General features: G+C 35.2%; 1 protein-coding gene across 1 annotated transcript; it reads right to left on the bottom strand.

The window, feature by feature from the left end:
* Nucleotides 1–7673: 7673 nt before the first annotated feature.
* On the bottom strand, nt 7674–18699 carry LOC119794445 (polyunsaturated fatty acid lipoxygenase ALOX15B-like). Its single transcript, XM_038302029.1, has 15 exons — nt 18503–18699; nt 18148–18313; nt 17847–18054; nt 17679–17754; nt 17344–17466; nt 17106–17212; nt 16813–16985; nt 16568–16711; nt 13904–14104; nt 11913–11999; nt 11660–11829; nt 10431–10552; nt 9614–9714; nt 9094–9264; nt 7674–8758 (listed from the first exon to the last, which is right to left on the bottom strand). The coding sequence occupies exons 2-15, from the start codon at nt 18286–18288 to the stop codon at nt 8579–8581; spliced, it is 2004 nt and encodes a 667-aa protein (XP_038157957.1). The 5' UTR covers nt 18289–18313; nt 18503–18699; the 3' UTR covers nt 7674–8578.
* Between the last annotated feature and the right edge of the window lie 1778 nt (nt 18700–20477).

Here is a 20477-nt window from a genome sequence, read left to right on the forward strand (position 1 = left end):
CGACTAAATCTCTTGATTCAGTTTTGAGAAATTGGACTCTGATCCCAGAGAGTGGATGGATGTAAAGCACCACGGTTGATTCTTCAGCCTCTGCAGTTAACATTCAGCTCACCGAGATTTTTTCTACGATCTCTTAAATCAAGTTTTATTCTCTTTTTATTCACATAAAGTACAATCAGAATGAAATTCTGCAGAAAGATACTGATTAAGGTCCAATTAAGACATTTTTGTCACATGACAGCTCTCTTTTTCTTTATTTCATTTTTACACATTTTAAGCAAACCGTATTTTATTGAAATAATTATAAGCATTTTTACATTCAATAGCCTTATTTCTAAAGTCAAGACATGATGTGAAAAACAGACTTCAGAGTTGGCACAAGTGGATTGTGCTGCCCTCTAGTGGTAAAACTGTGAATTCAGCTGCAATAGAGTGCAACGACATCCCAAACAAAAACACTTCAAATATATTTAAATGATTCATAATCAAATGTGAAACACAATTTTGTACAGTGGCAGTCAAAGGCTTCTATCCATCTCTTATTTTCAAATGTTTTCTATGTGAGGAAACGCAGACAATTTATCTGCTGGTTAAATGATGGATGATCTATTATTCTAAGTGACCTTCACTCAACAACTAGACGGATAGAACTTGGACACAGTATGATGTTGCAACTACAAAATGATCCTAAATACACGTTCAACATTGTTCCACATGTTTATATATATATATATATATATATATATATATATATATATATATATATATATATATATATCGGTATATATACAACTATGAACCTGCTGATTAAGTTAAAAAAAAAAGAACCTTAGAGAGCTTTACTCACCAGATTTATTGCTATTTAGTGGAGATGAGTCTGGAGGCGTTGATGTTTGTTTCTGGATCCCATCTACTGGTTTCTGCTCTGCATCTATAAAAGAGTTACAGCATTGTGACCTGAACATCCACTTTATCTAGATTTAAAAAAAATCAACGATAAACGGTTACAATTTCAAATAATCACTTTTGTTAGCTAAAATACGTTTATCTAAAAGATTAACTTAATAACCTTTTTTCACCAAGCTGCTTGGCTATTTCCCCGTAGCCCTTTCCAGCCCTGTGGAGGTGTACAACTTAGTCTCTAGTTTCATTAGACAGCTCTTTGATCTTGGCCATGTTAGAAGTTGGATTCTTACAGATTGAATCGGGTGGAGAGGTGTCTTTATGCAGCTAACGATCAAAAACAGGTGCATCTAATTTAGAATAATAAACAGAGTGAAGATGGATATTTGAAGGCAGAATAACAGGTTTTTGAGGGTCAGAATTCTAGATGTTAGACTTTTTTTAATAAATAGTTAAAGAAATCGTATATTGTGATTTCTTTATTTCTTTTTTATAATAAGGTGGACATGCACCTACGATGACAATTACAGACCCCTCCATGATTTCTAAGTGGGAGAACTTGCAAAATAGCAAGATGTTTAAATACTTATTTACCTCGCTGTAAATCATCATTATCAGCTCACAAACAGAGGAGATGCTCTACAAAGTCAAACGTGTTAAAACTCAGAGCTTTAGATGGTATTGATGTCTGAGTTTGATTTTTGTCAGAACTTTCAACATGCAGCTCAAATAAAGTAAAAAAAAAAAAAAAAGGTTTTACTCACCAGATTCATTATTGCTCAGTTGGGGTGAGTCCTGAGGTCTTGATGTTTCATTCTGGTTCCCACCTATAAAAATGAGTTGAAAAATTGTGACCTGAACACCCTCCTTTATTTAGGAAAAATAAATAAATGATAAACAGTTACATTTTTCAAACCATCGGTTTTCTTTAAGCTAAACCATTATTATCTATAAGGGTTATTAAGGAATGCTACAACTGTGAAAATCAGCATTTTGCCCCAAAACTAGAACCAACTCATGTATGATGTAAAGATGATCCACAAACATATTTATAATAGATTTAAATACATGAAATATACTTGTTCCATTTTTGAGTGATTTTTCTTTTTCTTTTTTTTTTCTTTTTTACAGAATCTGAAGTTGAAATAGGTTTTAATAATCTCAATATTTTTAATATTTTTTTTTTGTTGCTTGCCTGCTAACTCTGAGAAAAACGGAAAGATTTTGACTCTCAGGGACTTCCTGCTAGAATGCTCAAATAAGGAATGACTCCAGACTGTTGGACATTACTTTGTGTAAAATAGTAAAGGTAAGTCTCCATCGTTATTCTCACTGCTGGTTGTTGTCTCTTTCATTTCATTCGTCTTGAGTTTTCCATTTGACCCTGAATTGTTTATTGCTGTAAAATAATCATAGTTAGGTTTATTATAACAACTGTTATAAAAAGAATCAGCATAGCTTTCTATGCTGTGCTTGGCAAAAGGCGAAGATTAAATGATAGAAAAGTGGAGGGCATTACACAAAAAGTTTGTAACATGATAGAAAAAGACTAGCAAGTAGAATGATAGCTAGGGAAGTTTATGTGTTCATGCATTTCATGAAGCAAAGTTTTAACCTTCCTCTGACAGCAACCGTCTTTATTGATAGTTTTACATCTATTTAGTGTTTCACATTCTCTATCTTTTTATTCAGTGAACTAAAAGTTTCCTTTTGTGTTAAATCATCTGTCTTGTTATATCTTATAATCATGTTTAATTATAAAAAAAAAGTTAATTAAATAAAGCAGTTACTATTAATTGTTGAAATATGATTTACAATTTTTCTAACTCAGCTTATTTAGTCCCTCATGCATCAGTAAGATAATCAAAAAAGTAAATATTCAGTTTTTAAGAAAATGAACACCTAGTTGATCAATAAGATCAATAAAAATTAGAAAAATCCATTCATGAATTCCCCCGTCCGGTTTTTATGTTTTTATCAAACACCTCCTGATCTACTATGAATTATACATTACACTGTTGTGCCAGCCTCCCAGAAGATTATGAATATATTAAATAACTAGAACTGGAAGTTTTATTTAATAATCCCATCAAGGGTAAAACTAGTTATTTATCTTCAGTTGAATGGTCATAACTGTAATTTGCTTACTGACCAGGGTTTTAATTGCTTTCCTAAATACGATTACTCATGACTAAACATGTAAGTTTAGAGGCTAGAAAGCTGAGCCTGAGCTGTTTTACTTCAGCTTTGTTAAGGTATCGCTAATAAATGTGCTGTTGCAGTTTTTACACAGACTGGAAGATTTACTTAAATGTCACTCATTGTGGTCATTTATCTAACACAATTTCAAATAGTTTTTGGTTCATTTTATGATTTATTCAAACCTTTAAACATTTGTTAATTCAAGAAAGACCACAGAATGAAACTCAAGGAGCAACCTGAAACACAATGAAGGCGTTATATCTTTTTAGCTCAATCTCACCTTCTTTATTCTCCTTATACGCAGAACCTTCAGTCTGACAAGAATCTGGTTAATTTTCAGTTCCTCCATTTTTCCCTTTAGCTGCTGAAACATATCAGTATAAAGTTTTCAATCCAATTAAACATAAAACCTAATGTAACGCATCCAGTGATGGTAATATATTCATGGCCTACTGCTCAGTGGAGGATACTTCACTACTGTAAAGATATTTTATTAATCCTTCAGAGAAAAACAAGTATTTTGCTTTTAATTAGAATTTTAAAAATTAGAAAAGACTCCAGACATTTGCTCGTTATTTTGTGTAAGCTTGTACTAATTACTCTCACTCTGTTCTGCACTTCCTCAGGTCACTCCTAGTCACAGTCAGCACCATGGTCAGCTCCAGCTGCTGCAACTAATTATCTCCAAATCATATCAACTGTTTCTGCCTTTATATACCTTACTCACTCTCCACTTGCTGCAAGAACAGAATCTAATCACTCTGCCTCCATGTCTCCTCAGAAGTTTGTTGCTCTGCCTGTTCCTGTAGTTCAACCTTATTGGAAACGCTTCAGCTTCCAGCTACGTCCCATCCTCAGTGCTGTTCCAAGCCTCATCTGACTTTCTAGCAACTCTAAGCTGCGTCCTCTTCACACAAAACTCAGGTTTCAAGAAAATCGACAGTTGATCATAACCCCATCAAATTGGAAAAAAAAATTAGTGTTACTGTTAGTCGATCAATAAAGTCAATCAATATTAGAAATATTAATTCATTACTACTTTGCATTCCTAAATACAATAATTCATCAGTAAACATTTAAGTTTAGAGGCTAGAAAGCTGAGCCTGAGTTGTTTACAGATGTTTTACTTCAGCTTTGTTAAGGTATCACTGAGAAATGTGCTGTTGGAGTTTTTTCACATAAACTGAAAGATTTATTTGAATGTCACTGATTGTTGTCATTTATCTAACAAACATTAAAATAGCTTTGGGATTCATTTTGATCCTCAATTCAAACAACTGTTAATTCAGGAAAAACCGTAGAATGAAACTTAAGCAGCAACCTGTAACACCTATAAAACCTAGTTGTATATCTTTTTAGCTTAATCTCACCTTCTTTATTCTCCAGATCAGCAGAACCTGCAGTCTGACTGGATCCTGGTCCATCTTTGTTTGATTGTTCGCTTTAATGAATCAATGGGGAGGTGGAGCTGCATGTGTTAAAAATTATTTCTTACGTTTTTGGATTTCCTCCATCTGTAAACCTCAGTTATGAGATATAGTAGAAGTAACCTACACTATTAGTGGTTGAAATGATAAAAGATTTCATAAGCACTTCAGACCCATGGATTCGATTTAAAGCCCCTTGTTACACATGTCAGGAAGGGAAATTCAGCTCTCTTCCAAAGGAGAAAGATGACACCTTTAAAGAAATCTTGATCAGTCTGATGGTATCTGAGGTGTATGGTAACAGTTTAATTTCATATCCTGATAGTTTGACTTCAGCATAAAAATTTAATGCAGCGACAAAGGACTTTTCCTTGTTGTGTCAAATGAGTGATATGTGGCTAAACATTTAATGAGAGTAATTATGGCTGTCAAGTGTCCTATGTTTTCATACACTTGAAAAGGAGGACTTGAAGACTTCATGAATTCACTCAATCTTTTTATTTTTACCAATGAGTGAGAACCAATGAACAGAACAGGTGAAAAACCTACAAAACACATACAAAATATTTTACCATACATTTTAGACATTTGATTCAAAATTTATAATTTATTTTAATGAGTAATTCCATTTTTTACTTTAAACATACATTTCTTTTACGATTTTAACCATGAATTCAAGTATTAAATTATTAAATTCCATATCTAATTGAATTTGAATCAAACAAATCCTAAAATTTTAGAACTACATTTTTTTTCTTTTTCTTAGGACATAAGTTTTTACATTAGATATCTCAACATACATTTAGTGGAACCAAACTGTAAAAAACTAGTATTTCAAACTGTTAATTCAATAGAGTCTGCGTTTCATGTCTCAAATGTGAAACTACAGTCAAATTACATTCAATCGAGCCCAGTTAGTGGCTTACCGGTAGTCCTTATAAGTCCTTTTCCATGAAATGCTGCTTTGGAGGCTGTGTTTGCCTTCCTCAGCTCTGTTGCAAAACCAGTGAAGTGGTTTGTGGATTCCTTATATTACCTGATTTGAGGGTGCTGCTGATTGGGCCAGATGTCTTTCACCTGCTGAGAATTGCTGCAGAGTGGCACACTAATATGTGTGTGTGGGTACACACAATTTGATACATTCATACGATTTGATACATTTTTCATATGTATTTATTGATCTCTGAGAATAGATTATTTTCAACAGGGTCATTAGTTCAGATGTGGGTGCACGAATCGAAATTTGTTTGTGCACACACACACACACACATATTAGTGTGCCACTCTGCAGCACTTCTCAGCAGGTGAATAAGAGAGAGAAGTGCAATCATGATAATACAGCTTTAAAACTTATGTTTTAATTTAGACATAAATGATAGGTTGACAGATGATTATCCAAGTGAAAAAACTATTTCAGTGTTCTGATTAGGCTAACTAACATCACTTTTACTAAGTAGAGAGATTGTGTCCTTTTACCTTTCTTAGTTTGGGTCAGTCATCACATTGTACCACTATTAGTATTTGAACAAATATTGTTGATAATCACATATTGTGCTTATTCCTCATCTTTTATCCTATCTGTATCCCCCAAAAAATATCATTAGAATACATTTGCAAACTGTGAAAATAAAATATGTACACATACAGACATACAATTAATAATAAAAATAACAAAAAACAAAAACTTTAAGTGCACTACATGTGGGCAGGCCAAAACTAAACAGTTTGGAAAAAGCTGTTTGGCTGTGACACTTTCTGCCCCAGCAAAAGCAAATCTTTGGAGGAGTGACTGGGAGAACAGCATCGGCTGAAGAGGCCGGAGGTCCCCCACCCCTATGATCTGGATGTGGACGTGCCCCTGCAGATACTGGAAATATGTTCACTTGTAATTAGATGTTTATACTTACCCAAATATATCCCAGATAAATCAATAGCCTGTAAATACTTCTTCCTTTTTAGTTAACTTTTATATGTTGGTATAATGTCATGTTGCATTATTATATGTTTTCTATTAGACAGAAGTATGTTGTGTTCTTTACTCTGTCTTTGTAAATAGACCTAAGCAGCCACAGGCCAGTAGCGCTGACTTCACTCCTGATAAAGACCCTCAAATGGTTGGGCTTACACCATCTACGCCCCCTGGTGATTGATGCCAGGGATTGGGGTAGATGATGCCATTATCTTCCTCCTGCACCAAGCTCTGACTCACCTAGAGAAACTTAGGACTCTAAGGATCATACTCTTTGAATTCTCCAGTGCTTTTGACACCATCCAGCTAGGACTCCTAAAGAACAAGCTGGAGCTGTTAGGAGTGGACCAGCACATGTTCCAGTGGATTTTTGACTACCTCACACTCATCCACAGTATGTGAGGGCACAACTATTATTTTGTTCATCATTGCCCAATTTGCACAAACAATTTCTGTCTGCTCAGTGGAGCTACCAGGTGGTGGTAAGGGCATTGCACGGGGTGGCAACCCCACTCGACAGTATAAATCAGGGGTAGGCAACTCCAGTCCTGGAGGGCCTGTATGCTGGAACTTTTAGATACGTCCTTGACTTAACACACCTAAATCGAGTAAACAGATAAATAAAAGAACTCTGGAGAAATTGATTGCATAGTGGGAAGGTAATTCAACCATTTGAATTGAATTTTTTAAAAAAGTATTCAACTATTCATCCTAGTTAAATAAACAGAGATCGATGGATTTCACTCAGTCGGCACATTTATTTATATCTTTGCAAAGAGAAGCTCTTATGGCACAGCATTTTGCCCTGTTCTAATCTAGACAGCATTCGTTCCTCCTTACTTACAACAATAGAAAGCAGTCAGAGTCATTACAAATTACAAACACTTTGGTTAACAGTAACATGTTATGAATAAACCTTGACAAAGAATCTGGTTTGTTATGGGAAGAAGCTATGTCTGGTCTACAAACACCATCCTGCAGAGAATTGTGTGGCCTTGATAGAGAAACAGACTGAGTGAAAACTTTTATAGTGAGAAAATAGGATAAATTAATATATAATAGAAGAGAGATAAAAATTTTCCGACAACCGTCCACCCTTTCGATTATAAAAGGATATTATCCTTGTGTAATCGATATTATAAAAAAAGGAAAATTTATGAATATAAAAAAACTAAGAAACTAAAATTGTGATTATATGTAAAGAAAGCTAAAAACTAAGAAACTAAAATTGTGAATAAATGTAAAGAAAGCTAAAAACTAAGAAACTAAATAACTATAAGATATAATAGAAGAGAGATCAAAATTTTCCAACAACAGCTTATTTCACTAAAATTACAGAAAAAAATTTGTGTACCTTTAAAGATAATTCTCTTCTTTTACTCCCAAAAAACCTTAGAATATATGTATTACACACACACATAATAAACTATTTAAACTGAACTTACATGAAAAAAAAAGAAAAACAATCACAGATTACATTACTAACTGTAGTTACACCCTTCACCAGTAGGTGGTGACATGTTCACATGAGGAATTGTTGGACGTAACTTAAGCGTTGGAGGCTTGGTGGGAATTTTGCATGTAAGCAATATTCAATTAAGATTATTCAGGCTGTCACAATCTGTTTTAATATTTCAAAATCTGTGAGGAAGATGATTTAACAATCGCCCCACCATAACATCCATAGACCAGAAGTATTAATAAAGCCACCTGAAAACCCACATGTTCATGATTAAACTCTAATTAAACAGATAGGTGTGTATAAATGTATGGGGTTGGTTGTGAAGCCTTAAATTTTTAAGCTATGTATTAATAACTCATAGAAAATAAAAGAATATTGAACATTTTTTGCTTAAAAAAAGAAAAGTAAACTTAGTGAGATCACAAAGTATGACTTAAATTTTCCTAAGATGTACTAGACTGCCGTTTCTGTTACTATTCCTGATTTTATAACTAAACAAAGAAAAAAAAACACGCCGACCATAAAGTAACGATAAAAACCATTTCCTCCTGATTTCTCTTTTTTTTGTGAATCTGTATCTAAATCTGGTTGAAACGAGGTTCAAACATCCAGTTTTCAAATACTAACACTATTTCCCATTTTTTCCGGATCCAGGTATTCGTATGGGACATCCAGCTTCTCGTTTCTTTTCTTGATTTCATCACTCAGCTGCTTCAGCTCATTTTGGAACGCCTGTATCAGCCTGCGGGGCTCCTCCTCAGTGAAGTGTTCCTCTGGGTAATTGCCAAAAGGGACCTTAGGAAATAAAAAATATACATAAATATTTTCTACTCATATTTGAAGTCAGACCTACTAAAAGTAATATTTAGAATTGTGTGTAAAATGGATGCACTTTAGCATCTCTAAAGTGTATTTTACTTTTCTTTAAATTTTTCTAGCATTAAAAATCTGTTTAACAAATCTCAAATGTTTTCAACCAGAACAGCTTAATAGAGCATAAGAAAATGAAAATATACTGAAAACTAGTCTTCATTTTACTGATTCGTCTTAAGGGCTAAAAAGAAATAGACAAAACCAGTATATGTAGACAATAGCAATAGAATGATGTTAGTTGAGGTTTTCCCACTTACAAAATCAGCAAATTCCCGGGTCAGCAAATACAAGGTGTCCGCGCCACGCAATGTTATCGTCTTGTCTGGCAGTGCCTCCATTATGGTGGCCTCACTTGCTTTCCCCTTTTCGGTCGGTGGGGGACGTTCCATGGTGCTCGGCAGGTTGGGCATCCAGCCACCGAATTCATACTGGGGTAAACAAAAAGCTTGTCATGAGATTTAAGGAATAATAAAACATTTTGAATAGACAGTTCGATGTGTTGGAGCTTATTCTGATTTCGAATCTTAAGAACCAGACAGGGGAATATTTACAGCACAGTGATTTGCATAAAAACAAACAAACACAAGTTTAGCAAACTCAATTTTTTTTTTTTCGGCCTTTCATGACTATACCATTAAAGTGTACATAAATAAAAGTCAGAAATTGGAATAATTCTGTCCATCAATCCATCAAGATTTAAACAACATTAATATAGTTAAAGGATAGTGTATCAAAGAATTGCTGAGTTTATCTAACATGTAAAATATAAAACTTCACCTGTCCAGAGTTCACAGCAGAATGCTGGACCGAGCCAGTGAAGATCACCATGGTGACGAACTTGACCAGATCAGCCACTGTGGTCAATTTATTTGGGATTCCTAATAATTAAAAAAAAATTTTTAAGAAATATACAGTATTTGCTTCCTATTTAAAGATTGTATGCCTCCACTATATACAGCTCATCCAAAAAGGTTTACATGGACTCGATGTTTTCAACATTATCATCATCATAGTTTGGGTTTTCAGACTTGAATACATTTTAAATGCACAAATCAAAGGCCTTCTGGAGAGATTTTTAACTGTCAGACATTACTCTTTTGATTTGTTAAGATAATCCTTTGTGATATCAGGTAACTTTGTGGGTTGAGCAACCGTGAAGCTTTTTATTTTTTATTCTATTGATCAATAAACTTTCTTAATTATAGTCATTAGTAATAGTGTGTATAGTGATTCTTAATTAAGGGCTTCAGAGCATTCCTAGTAATTAGAGTGAGACTGAAACTGCTGTGTACATGTTAAAAGCTGACCAGGAACTTGAGCTGTTGCTGCACCAAAACTCTATAAAGCTTTTCCTCTAATTTTAAGCCCTGCACCTTTACTTGTCCAAAAGAAATCACATATAAACTAACCCTGATTTAGATGTTAAGTGTGTGTGAACCCTAAAGCCTTTGATCTCAATTGGTGTGAGAATTAAAACCAAGTATGTACCAACCATACTGTCTTCACCATGAATTCTAAAAGAGGGGGCATAGCATATATCCCCAAATGTTGAACCTTACACAATGTTCCTATTTGAGTTTAACTGAAAACCAACCCGAGTTTTTGTTGGAAAGAAATCCACGTCGAAAAATTTCCCATATCCACATCTGCAGCTCAGGGTCCTCCTCCACGTCCTCGTCAGTCTTGTAGTAGAGATTCAGGATTCCTGCAACAAATCTTTTGCAGATAGAGGATTTCGTTATTCAAAATAGATTAATACTACATTAAAGACTTACTCAACAGCCATATAAAAAAGATAGGGACACCTTCCATTTTACAATAGTGTAAAATTAAGTTAATATAAATGGATATAGAAAGAGAAGAGAACTAAAATGTTTTGTAAAATGTAATAAAAAAATTTTTTTTTCCATCTTAAAATTATATGTTATAGTAACTATCTTGTACCTTGAATACATGTTGTTATTATCAATCTTTGCATTTGACATGCAATTCATAACCTATTAGTGTTCTGATTGGCAGTGATGTATATTTTAAGTAAAGATGCCCTGATCCGGCTACAATTTTGACTCATTACCTGGACCGGATATCAGATGAATAAAGCTGCTTCAGCATTCTGAGGCTGTAATTTCTGTGTCTACTGATGTCATGCACAGCAATACGGTACAGTGATCTAGTGCCTTCAAATGTATGTTTTGTAATGCCGATTATGTCACTGTGCAGTGCACACACAAGAGAACAACATTGGGAGTTGGAAGATAAAACAATGTCTATTATGTAAAAAAAAAATAAAAAAAAATTCTTTAATAAATTACTAAAACCAGTTTAAGTTCCACCCAGAAGTGGGTTGTGTGCTCAAAAAAATTGTACTAAAGTAAGAAAAGCGCTACACCAAAATGTACTTAGGCTACTTAAACACTGAGTAATAGTTTAATCATAATATCTCTGTTAAGTTTAGAAATAAAGCAGGTATTATTTGAAAGTTCGGATATTTAGAATACTAAAATAAATAACACACAGTAACAAGTAACCTCCTCTATGTAGATGTTTACAGAATATTAATCCAGTCTCTACCCAATTCTGTGTAAATTAGGTGTTTAACTTTTTCAAAGAATAATTTAAACCAAAGATTAGAAATCATTGTGAACATCTGGAAATGATGACCTGAATATTCAATTATATAAATAATTTCTTCAATTTGTAAAGAAATACCAAAGGGAATTTAAGAAATTCCTAAAAGTGACTTTGTAGTTATTAAATGGAAAAAAACATCTTCCACATGTTTGAATATCCAGGTTTAAAACTGAATTCCATAACCAATTGTACCTGTGTAGGCTGTTCCACAGTTTCAGTCCGTCATCTCTGTAGTAGAAGTTGGGAATATTTTCCATCCCACGATCTGCAATGTCATCAGGTATGCAGAGGGATCTGTACGTCATTGAGGACAAGGAGTCCTCCAGGATTTTGAACATACCCTCTCCACCCGAAGCTGACATCTAATGAAAAATGTATTACAAGTTAAAATATTTTCATTTGTAAAACACAAATGTCGTTACCGACCAAAACAATGTTTTCTCACCGTTGTCAAGACACCATCCTTAGATATTAGGTCCGTTCGAGCCAGGACATTAATATGCAGAGTGTAGCGAGTGTGGGGTATGAGAAGCTGAGGACAGAGAAAGAAATCATTAACCCTCATGCTTTTTGTTTTTTCTTTTGCCAAACATAAACAATGGCTAATTCAGAAAATGTGTATGAAGTTGGACATTTATTTAAACTAAGGAAAAACTGCCCTCTCTCAATATGCCTACTTGAGCATTGTCATGTGTTCATGACACATCATAAGCCCCACCTGGCAAGAACACAAGATCCAGAACACGCAAAATTCCTGGTATATTGTTCCCGCCCCTCAAGAGCTCAGAGTATTAAGTTAAAAGTCACTTTTCTGTTGCTGTTGTTCTACAAAAAGTTTTCAGATCATTTGAGGCAAGAACCTTATAATTATAATCTTCGCTATATGATGAGGTGTCAATTAAATGTCCAAATGCTTTAAAATATTGGCTCCATAAAAGTTATGAACAGAATCGGTGACAAAGGGCAACCTTGGCGGAGTCCAACCCTCACTGGAAACGAGTCTGACTTACTGCCGGCAATGCAAACCAGGCTCTGACACTGGTCATACAGAGAACTAACGGCTACTATTAAAGAGCCTGGTACTCCATACTCCCGGAGTACCTCCCACAGGACCCCCGAGGGACACGGTCAAATGCCTTCTCCAGATCCACAAAACACATGTAGGCTGTTTGTGCAAACTCCCATGCACCCTCCAGAATCCTGCTGAGGGTATAGAGCTGATCCAGTGTTCCACGGCCAGGACGAAAACCAAACTGCTCCTCCTGAATCTGAGATTCGACTATCCGACGGACCCTCCTTTCCAGAAACCCGGAATAGACCTTATAGGCTTAAGAGTGTGATTCCTCTGTGGTTGGAACACACCCTCCGGTCCCCCCTTTTTTAAAAAGAGGGACCACCACCCCAGTCTGCCAATCGAGGGGAACTGCCCCTGACGCAATGTTGCAGAGCTGTGTTAACCAACACAGCCCCACAGCATCCAGAGCCCTAAGGTACTCAAAGCGAATCTCATCCACCCCTGGAGCCTTGCCACCGAGGAGCTTTTTAACCACCTCAGTGACTTCAGCAACAGAGACGGGAGGACCCAAGCCGGAGCCTCCAGGCTCTGCTGCCTCAATGGAAGACGTGTTGGTGGGAATAAGGAGGTCTTTAAAGTATTCCGCCCACCGACATACGACGTCCCGAGTCAAGGTCAGCAGCACACCACCCGCACTATAGTGTTTGGTACTGCACTGCTTCCCCCTCCTGAGACGCCGGATTGTGGACCAGAATCACTCCGAAGCCGTACTGAAGTCTTTCTCCATGGCCTCTCCGAACTCTTCCCACGCCCGAGTTTTTGCCTTGTACTTTTACTTGAGCTTCAATCTTAAGTTTAAACAATAGGATTTATACTTAATTGAGTAATAAAAATTAATGCTTTTGCCACCTCTGTACAGTGGCCCTGAAGTGCAAACTGCAACTACAAATCTAAAAGCGCAACTACATTAAGGAAATCGCAACTACATAAAGCAAAGCGCAACTACATTAAGAAAAACAAAACTACATAAAGCAAAGCGCAACTACATTAAAGAAAACAGAATTACATTAACCTACCGGAAAAGGTAGGTACCAGTGGGAAACATGAGACAGCGCTGATTGGACGACGGCGCCGTTTGACCCTTGAACCGGAAGTCATTCTGCCTGCTACGGCTTTGAAAACATGGACACTAACTGAAATTTCGTGATTAGTCTTGAGCATATCCAGTATCACCTCGTACGTATGTCCTGATTCAAAATATTCCTGGATAACGGCAGCTATGTTTGGGGCGCCGAATATATCCATTTTTTCAAAAGCCGCAGCATCTAGAGACTATTAATAGCAGGAAGTTGACAAATGGCATATCTAAATTTTATGCTAAGAAGCTAAGCTGAACATCATATTTCTTTAGGTTCACTTACTTTGTACAGTGGATGAACCATAGGTAGGTTGCGCCGCGTGGACACTGCAAAGACCTCAGCCAGCAGGTGAGTGCGCAGCAGGTGAAAGTTGAGCTCATGCAAATTAAATTCTGCACTTCTCACAAAAGTTTTTGCCAACAACCAGTCATCTTGATCAGCAGGAAGGAAGATTGGGTTGTCTGGTCCTGGCTCCTGTTTCAGCTATAAAATAATAAGGCAGTGTAAGGGGTTAATTCACGCTTTGGAATTAAATTCGTTAGTGATTATTGCACACAAAAAAGCCTTCGAAGTTTAAATCATTATTTATTGTATTTCTATGTTATGGTGTCTTGGACTGTTTTGGTTTTAAATTGAAGAGTTGATATTTAGTCACTTTAAGTGTTTTAAATTGCATTGGCATTTGCCCTCCTTTATTTAAGATATATATAATATTTTAGAAGCTTTTCTTCCTGTTAGAGTCAACTATCAGTAAAGAATAATAGAGTGGCAGGGGTCCATTTGAGGAAGCAGGTTTAATAAACTCAGATTCAAATCTTCAACTCTAAATCAATCTAGCCTAACGTTGGGCATTCTGAGTTTTCAATTTCACAACAGCTGCTATGAATTAGTTCAATTAACTCTAAGTAGGAAAAGCCATTATCAGTGGAGCACAGATTCGAAGACAGAGAAACTGCACTACAGCTGCAAAGAAGAGGAAGACGGCAAAGGAGAAGATTGTTGCTTGAAGTGCCCTATGGCAAGCCATTTTACATTTATTAAACGCGTTCTCCTCTCTGTGGTTCCATTTGAAGATCACTAAAATAAGATTCTTCCTGACAAAAAAAAAATCACAATCCTAGACTGAACTGTAATAATATATTTTCTAAATTAAATTTTTGTAGCAGAAACTGGATTTTAGAAAGTACAAAACAAAACTATAATCATTAAGCTTTATATATCTAGAAATGTTTACACATTTAAGTCGATGTTTTGACATTTATCTGCTTGACTGAATATGTATTGTGAAAAAATATTTTTCCTTAGCCTGTTTGAGAGATAAAGTGTTTTGTGTGTGCCTTTTCTCTGCCTAAATAGGGGTGAATGTTTAGAAGCCTTGTTCCAGTCTGTGATAACCCTAACCCTCTCTACTCTAGACAAGGATAAACATGTCCTTATTGTGTTCAAGGTTCTCACATCCTGTTTTATGCTGTGAGCGAAAGACAGTTGATGTCATGCTGAGAAAACTGTTTCTCTGAAATGTTTATCTGGCTAAATTTATGTTTTCCTTATTTTGCTCAAGTATGTGAGAAAGCTTTTTTGTGCAGGCGGTGGGTTTGGTTTGATGGGAGAGAGAGAGAGGGAGAGAGTGTATAAATGTATGTGCTTAGGATGGTTAAGTCAGGGCTTTTATATTCCCTCCGTGTCATTGAGGACATTAAATAAATTTGAATGTTATCTCCTGCAAGAAATGCTTCCGACTAAGTTTCCTAGCTTCACAGTATTTATGGTATCTGAAAAAAAAAAATTTCATAGTTAAAATAATGCAAATCCTTACCAGTAATATTAGGAATATGGAGATCTGAAATTAATTTCTAGACATCCAGAATGTTTATTCTACATGTAGAAAATGTCCGTTTGTTTTGTTTTAGACAAAGGAAAAATGTTTTTAGATTTTTTCAGATATCAGGAATACATATTCAGTAAAACTATTACATATCAAAACGGCATACCATCACTGGGATTATTTCTTGAATGGTAGTAGATCAATTTACCTATTTAGGTAAAATCTTCTGGCAGCAGATGAAGATGAAGTCTAAAAACTAATATATAGAACCTGTGCATCATCTTATGGCTTCCTCCTCTTATTGATTCAGTCTTGTTTTACAAAATAAATACTAAATGGCTGTTTGCAGCAGCGCTTTGTATGTTATCATCCCAATAAATTAGTTATAGAATAGAATGGCCATACAATGGCTTCAGATTTTACCAGTAGGCTTCATAGGTTATCATCAAATTAATCCTAACCCTAAAGTAATTAATTTTCCTCTGAGGAATTAATGAATCTATTTATGAGTAATCTGAAAATAATTTCAGTAGTTCTTCATGTACTGTAATTATAGTTAAATAAAAAAAATAAAATGATCCACATCTCACCCATATTAAACAAACCAACACAAGTAACCTGTCAACTGAGTTGTAGAATCCTCTCCCTATAAATATTTAATTCTCTGTGAATTAATGCCGATCATACTTTAATTAGATCCTCGTCAATCAGACATTGCAATGTTTGATTTTAAAACCTAATGTGTCTAACGGACCTAGAAAATGATATATGTATATTTTTTATGCACAAAACTATGACAAAAACGTACTAAATGAGGAAATAAAACAACCTGATTAGCTGTAAGGACAGCGGAGACAGACAACACCTGCTACTGACCAGGTTAGCTCTGGGGAGAATGTTTATATGGTGATTGAAACACAGGTTGAGGAAATTCTCTCTTTATGAAAAGGAAAAGTCAGTTTCCCTGTTTTCAGGTTTAGAAAACAGATTTCTGCAATCATAACCCCACCTTGGTGCAATCGATATCTTCATAATGAAGACTTTTTCATCATTTTTCGACAGAATCATTCTTTAATTATTTCTGTGTGTAGCACAATTAGTTTTTGACGAATAAAACTTACCTGAATTGCAATAGGCACCAGTTTATCATCAGCTGTTTTGTGGAGCAGCACAAGTGGAGCCGCCAGGTATTGCTGCTTTCCATCGATTTTTCTTGCTTCTACTTTGTCCAACATCTTGTAGTCACACAGAAATATGTTGCCACACTGTTGTAGAGATAAAAATAAAAGACCTTTATTGATCTGGCAGATAATATCACATTTATTTAAGAATCAGACTTTTAGCAAAAAAACAATTTTAAAATCACCTGCATTTCCTGATCCAGCCAAGAGGGACCGTTGCTGTGCTGGCTGATCATGTCATCAGTGACAGGAAAGTTGTCAGGCAGGGTATCACAGCGTCTGATCACCATGGGGTTAAGACCATTCAGGAACTGGTAGCCAAAGAAATCATCATCCTTCCAGTTGTTTTTGACATAGTCTGTAACAAAGGACAGAATTTACATCTTGCTTTTTGCATGTGTGTGTGTATATATATATATATATATATATATATATATATATATATATATATATATATAAATAAAATAATAGAACCTACCCAAAATTTTGTTTTTGCTGTAATCCATCATCCCACCGATCTGATCAAAACCAGACCATTTATTATCATAGAAAAACCTGGGTTTCTTCCATTCTTCCCATAATTTGCTATAAAGTAAGAAGAAACACTGTTACTAAAATGAATGCATTATAATATGTGCAAGATGTTTCAATACTGTCTGTGCAAAGTCACAGAGAAAAGTTTATTGATTATCAACATTTAGAATATAAGGACTTACCCCATAGCTCCCGTAGTCACAAAACCGGTTAACTTGCTGAATATGAACCGGGCGTCTAAAGGCAGGTCCGTGCAATATTTTGCTTTGATATGATCAGGTATTCTTTTTCTAGATATTTTCCAGCTGAAAATGTGTTAAAGTAAAAAGTTTTTACCTTTGGTGTTTTCTTTGTTGTTCAGTTTATTGTTTTACAGTAAGGTAGTTTTAACACGGTTACATATTGCTTTTCAAATACAAACTGATTGGATCAGTTGTATAACTATTTAACCGTCATCCAAAAGTGAACAACATTTGCTGGCATAAATGTAATTTCTATACCAACTCTCATCACTCACCGATATGCTTCTTGCCGATTATCAAGCTCTTCCTGTCGACTGGATGAGTCGAAAGGGTCCTTTGAGGGTATAAAAGCTAAAGCAAACATAGCAAGAATTTAGAGTTAAGGTGAAAGATGCAAATTTAGGCCTTAAGTTCAGATAAACTCTCACTGTAATTGCACAAACCTTGACCCTCTCTGAAGTAGTGTTTCTCATTGTCAGCAATCCAGGTGTACAGGGGGAAGATGTAGGTTTCATTTGTCTCAGTTTTGACTTCTATTTTTGTTGGTAACCAATTGTCATTAAAATAAAACAAACGCCCCTTCTCCTTCTGAACCACTACTTGCTGCAGTTTTCCAAGAGATTCCTCTGTGGTTATGGTAACTTTTAACTCCTAAAAAAATGACAATTGAAAATATGATACAGAACAAATAACGTAAATGGTTTTAACAAAAAGATACAAATTGGGATAAAAAATGTGTACTACCATTCCTAAGAAGGATTTTCCTCCAAAGAGCCATGTTGTTTTGCTTGGTCCTTTTTCCCCCACCAACGTGATGTATATGTAGTCCCTAGTGTAGGCAGCTAATCTTTCAGAGTTATACACAGTGACTTCATAGTTCACCATTTTTACTCTTGGCAGTAAGTCACTTCTGATGGGAGAAAGAGAGTGCATTAATACATGTAGAATGACTACCAATAGATTAACCTGCAACATTCTGTTGCATCATCATGATGCTTAAGAGAAGAACTACACATAGCAGCTAATTTAAATAATTTCTCATCTAAACTGATGATTGTAGTCTGATAAACCCTTAAATAAATAAAAACATGCATGTTACCTCTACAAGAGAGTCCAGAAGGTTCCTCTGAGGATCTGAAGCAATGTTGCCTCTCTGGAACCAACCCCTTATATACACAGATGGTTGAGAACATTTCTGGTCTGGAAACGTAAAAAAAAATTCATTGGAAACCATTACCTCGCTTAAAATACCATGGAACGAATATACCTCTAAAACAACGCCTTTCTTGGGAACAACTAACAGGTTACCATTATGAAATCGTTGTTCCAGGGATCCCAGCAAGGAGCACATGATGACAACACAGATCTTAGTTGTAAGAGGGCTTCCGCACACGTATTATAGTAGCAGAAAGCATCACAAATGTTTAATTTTCATTACTGGAGTTTACTTTTTTGAGCTTTTTTATTTTGAGCTGAATTTGGAGCATTCTGCTACATTAAAAAGTATACCTTTTTTCTATTCTATTTTTATTCCCTCTTTTTTCTCATGTACGATTGCATTTAAAATAAGAAGATATATATATTTTTGTGATGTGTGTGCTCAGTTAAATGTGCCTTTTCCCCCACTTTTCTTCTGACTCATTCCAACACTTTTTAGTTGTCGCTCCTGCTGGAACTTTGCCAAAAGTGAAATGCTGCAGGTCTCACTGTGAAATCTGCTGTTTCCATAATAAAAACACATCCAATATAAAATAAATTAACATTTCAACGTTTATTTATTAAGTTTTTGGCTATTTTGCTCATGTATCTAGGTATTCAGTAATTCACTGTTAGAAGACAAAGCTTAGTTTATTTAAAATCACACACCCTCCATTGTCAAATCTATGTGGTCCAAAAGCAAAGGTAAGAACAGCACAAACAATACCATATAATACTTGCAAACACACATAGAAGATGTCTTTATCAAAGAACTTTGTTAATTTCACTATTTTGATATTTCTTTAACCTTATCCAGAGGAACTGAAAAAAAAAAAAAAAAAAAATTATATATATATATATATATATATATATATATATATATATATATATATATATATTTATACACATACATATACAACCACACACACAAACATATAAATAAAATAAACAGTAAAATATTTCCCGTGTATGAGCTTTTATTTTAGTTCAAATAAACTTCTGGTCCTGAAAGTGCATGTCTGCAGCTAGACTCTCTTGCATGGTTGTACAGAGGAAACATGTCTTAAAACAGAATAAGTCAACTTCAAATAATCATTTGTAAAACCAACAGACAAATAAAGCAGATGAAAACATAACTTAAGTCAAACAATGGTACAGACACAAATCTTTCTACTGGTAATAACATTAAAATAACAAGAGAAATGTATATTTTCTGGAGAGCATGATAAAAATATGAGATGGCAATTCCTTTCTTTTTAATATATGGCAGCCGTGTTGGTTCATTATATGGATATTTTATTTTAAAAACAGATTATGGCAGTCTGGTGTGAACGTTAAGCAATTTATGGGCAAGGTCACATTGGGAGTCTGCTCATACACACGCATAAACTTAACGTAGGTTCTTTCTTAAGAAATGCACCATTGTAAAACCAGATTTGTGCACAATATGAAGCTCAGCTGCAGACAAGACTCAGCATGTCTTAACAGATTATGTAATGTATATAATTTGTCTCAGAAGTGAACTGTGGGAAGCCCTGCAGCCATCTTCACTCTCATCCCTTATTTATTAAAAGGACAGTCTAGTCCTTAAAGCCTTCTAATCACAGATGTAACTTTCTGAAGGACTGGTGGAGACAGTCTCCACCAATAATCTCTGGGGTTTTTTCCCCCTTTCCACTCCTTTACTTTAGCCAAAGGTAGCAGAGGTTGGGTGCAGGGGTCTGCGTTTTGAGTCTGTTTTTTTCCTCTTTCCTGTTGCTCACCAATCACCCGTCCACCTGTCGCTGCTAAATTTGTTACCCCTCTGTAATCGGACAGAAAGGTTCCCAGTCTTTTAATTTTTGACTTTAAAAGATGTTTTATGATGACAAATAACT

The sequence above is a fragment of the Cyprinodon tularosa genome, unplaced genomic scaffold (assembly GCF_016077235.1).
Source record: "Cyprinodon tularosa strain WSP-4 unplaced genomic scaffold, ASM1607723v1 ctg48, whole genome shotgun sequence".
Taxonomy (NCBI): Eukaryota; Metazoa; Chordata; class Actinopteri; order Cyprinodontiformes; family Cyprinodontidae; genus Cyprinodon; species Cyprinodon tularosa.

Bases quoted from the DNA above. Each gene is read 5' to 3' on its own strand.
- LOC119794445 (XM_038302029.1), bottom strand. From the start codon at position 18,288: ATGGTGAACTATGAAGTCACTGTGTATAACTCTGAAAGATTAGCTGCC. The intron at 17,755-17,846 runs GTTTGTGCAATT...TGTTTGCTTTAG, and splicing joins CTACTTCAGAGAGGGTCAAG to CTTTTATACCCTCAAAGGAC. The intron at 16,986-17,105 runs GTAGGTTCTATT...CCTTTGTTACAG, and splicing joins CAGCAAAAACAAAATTTTGG to ACTATGTCAAAAACAACTGG.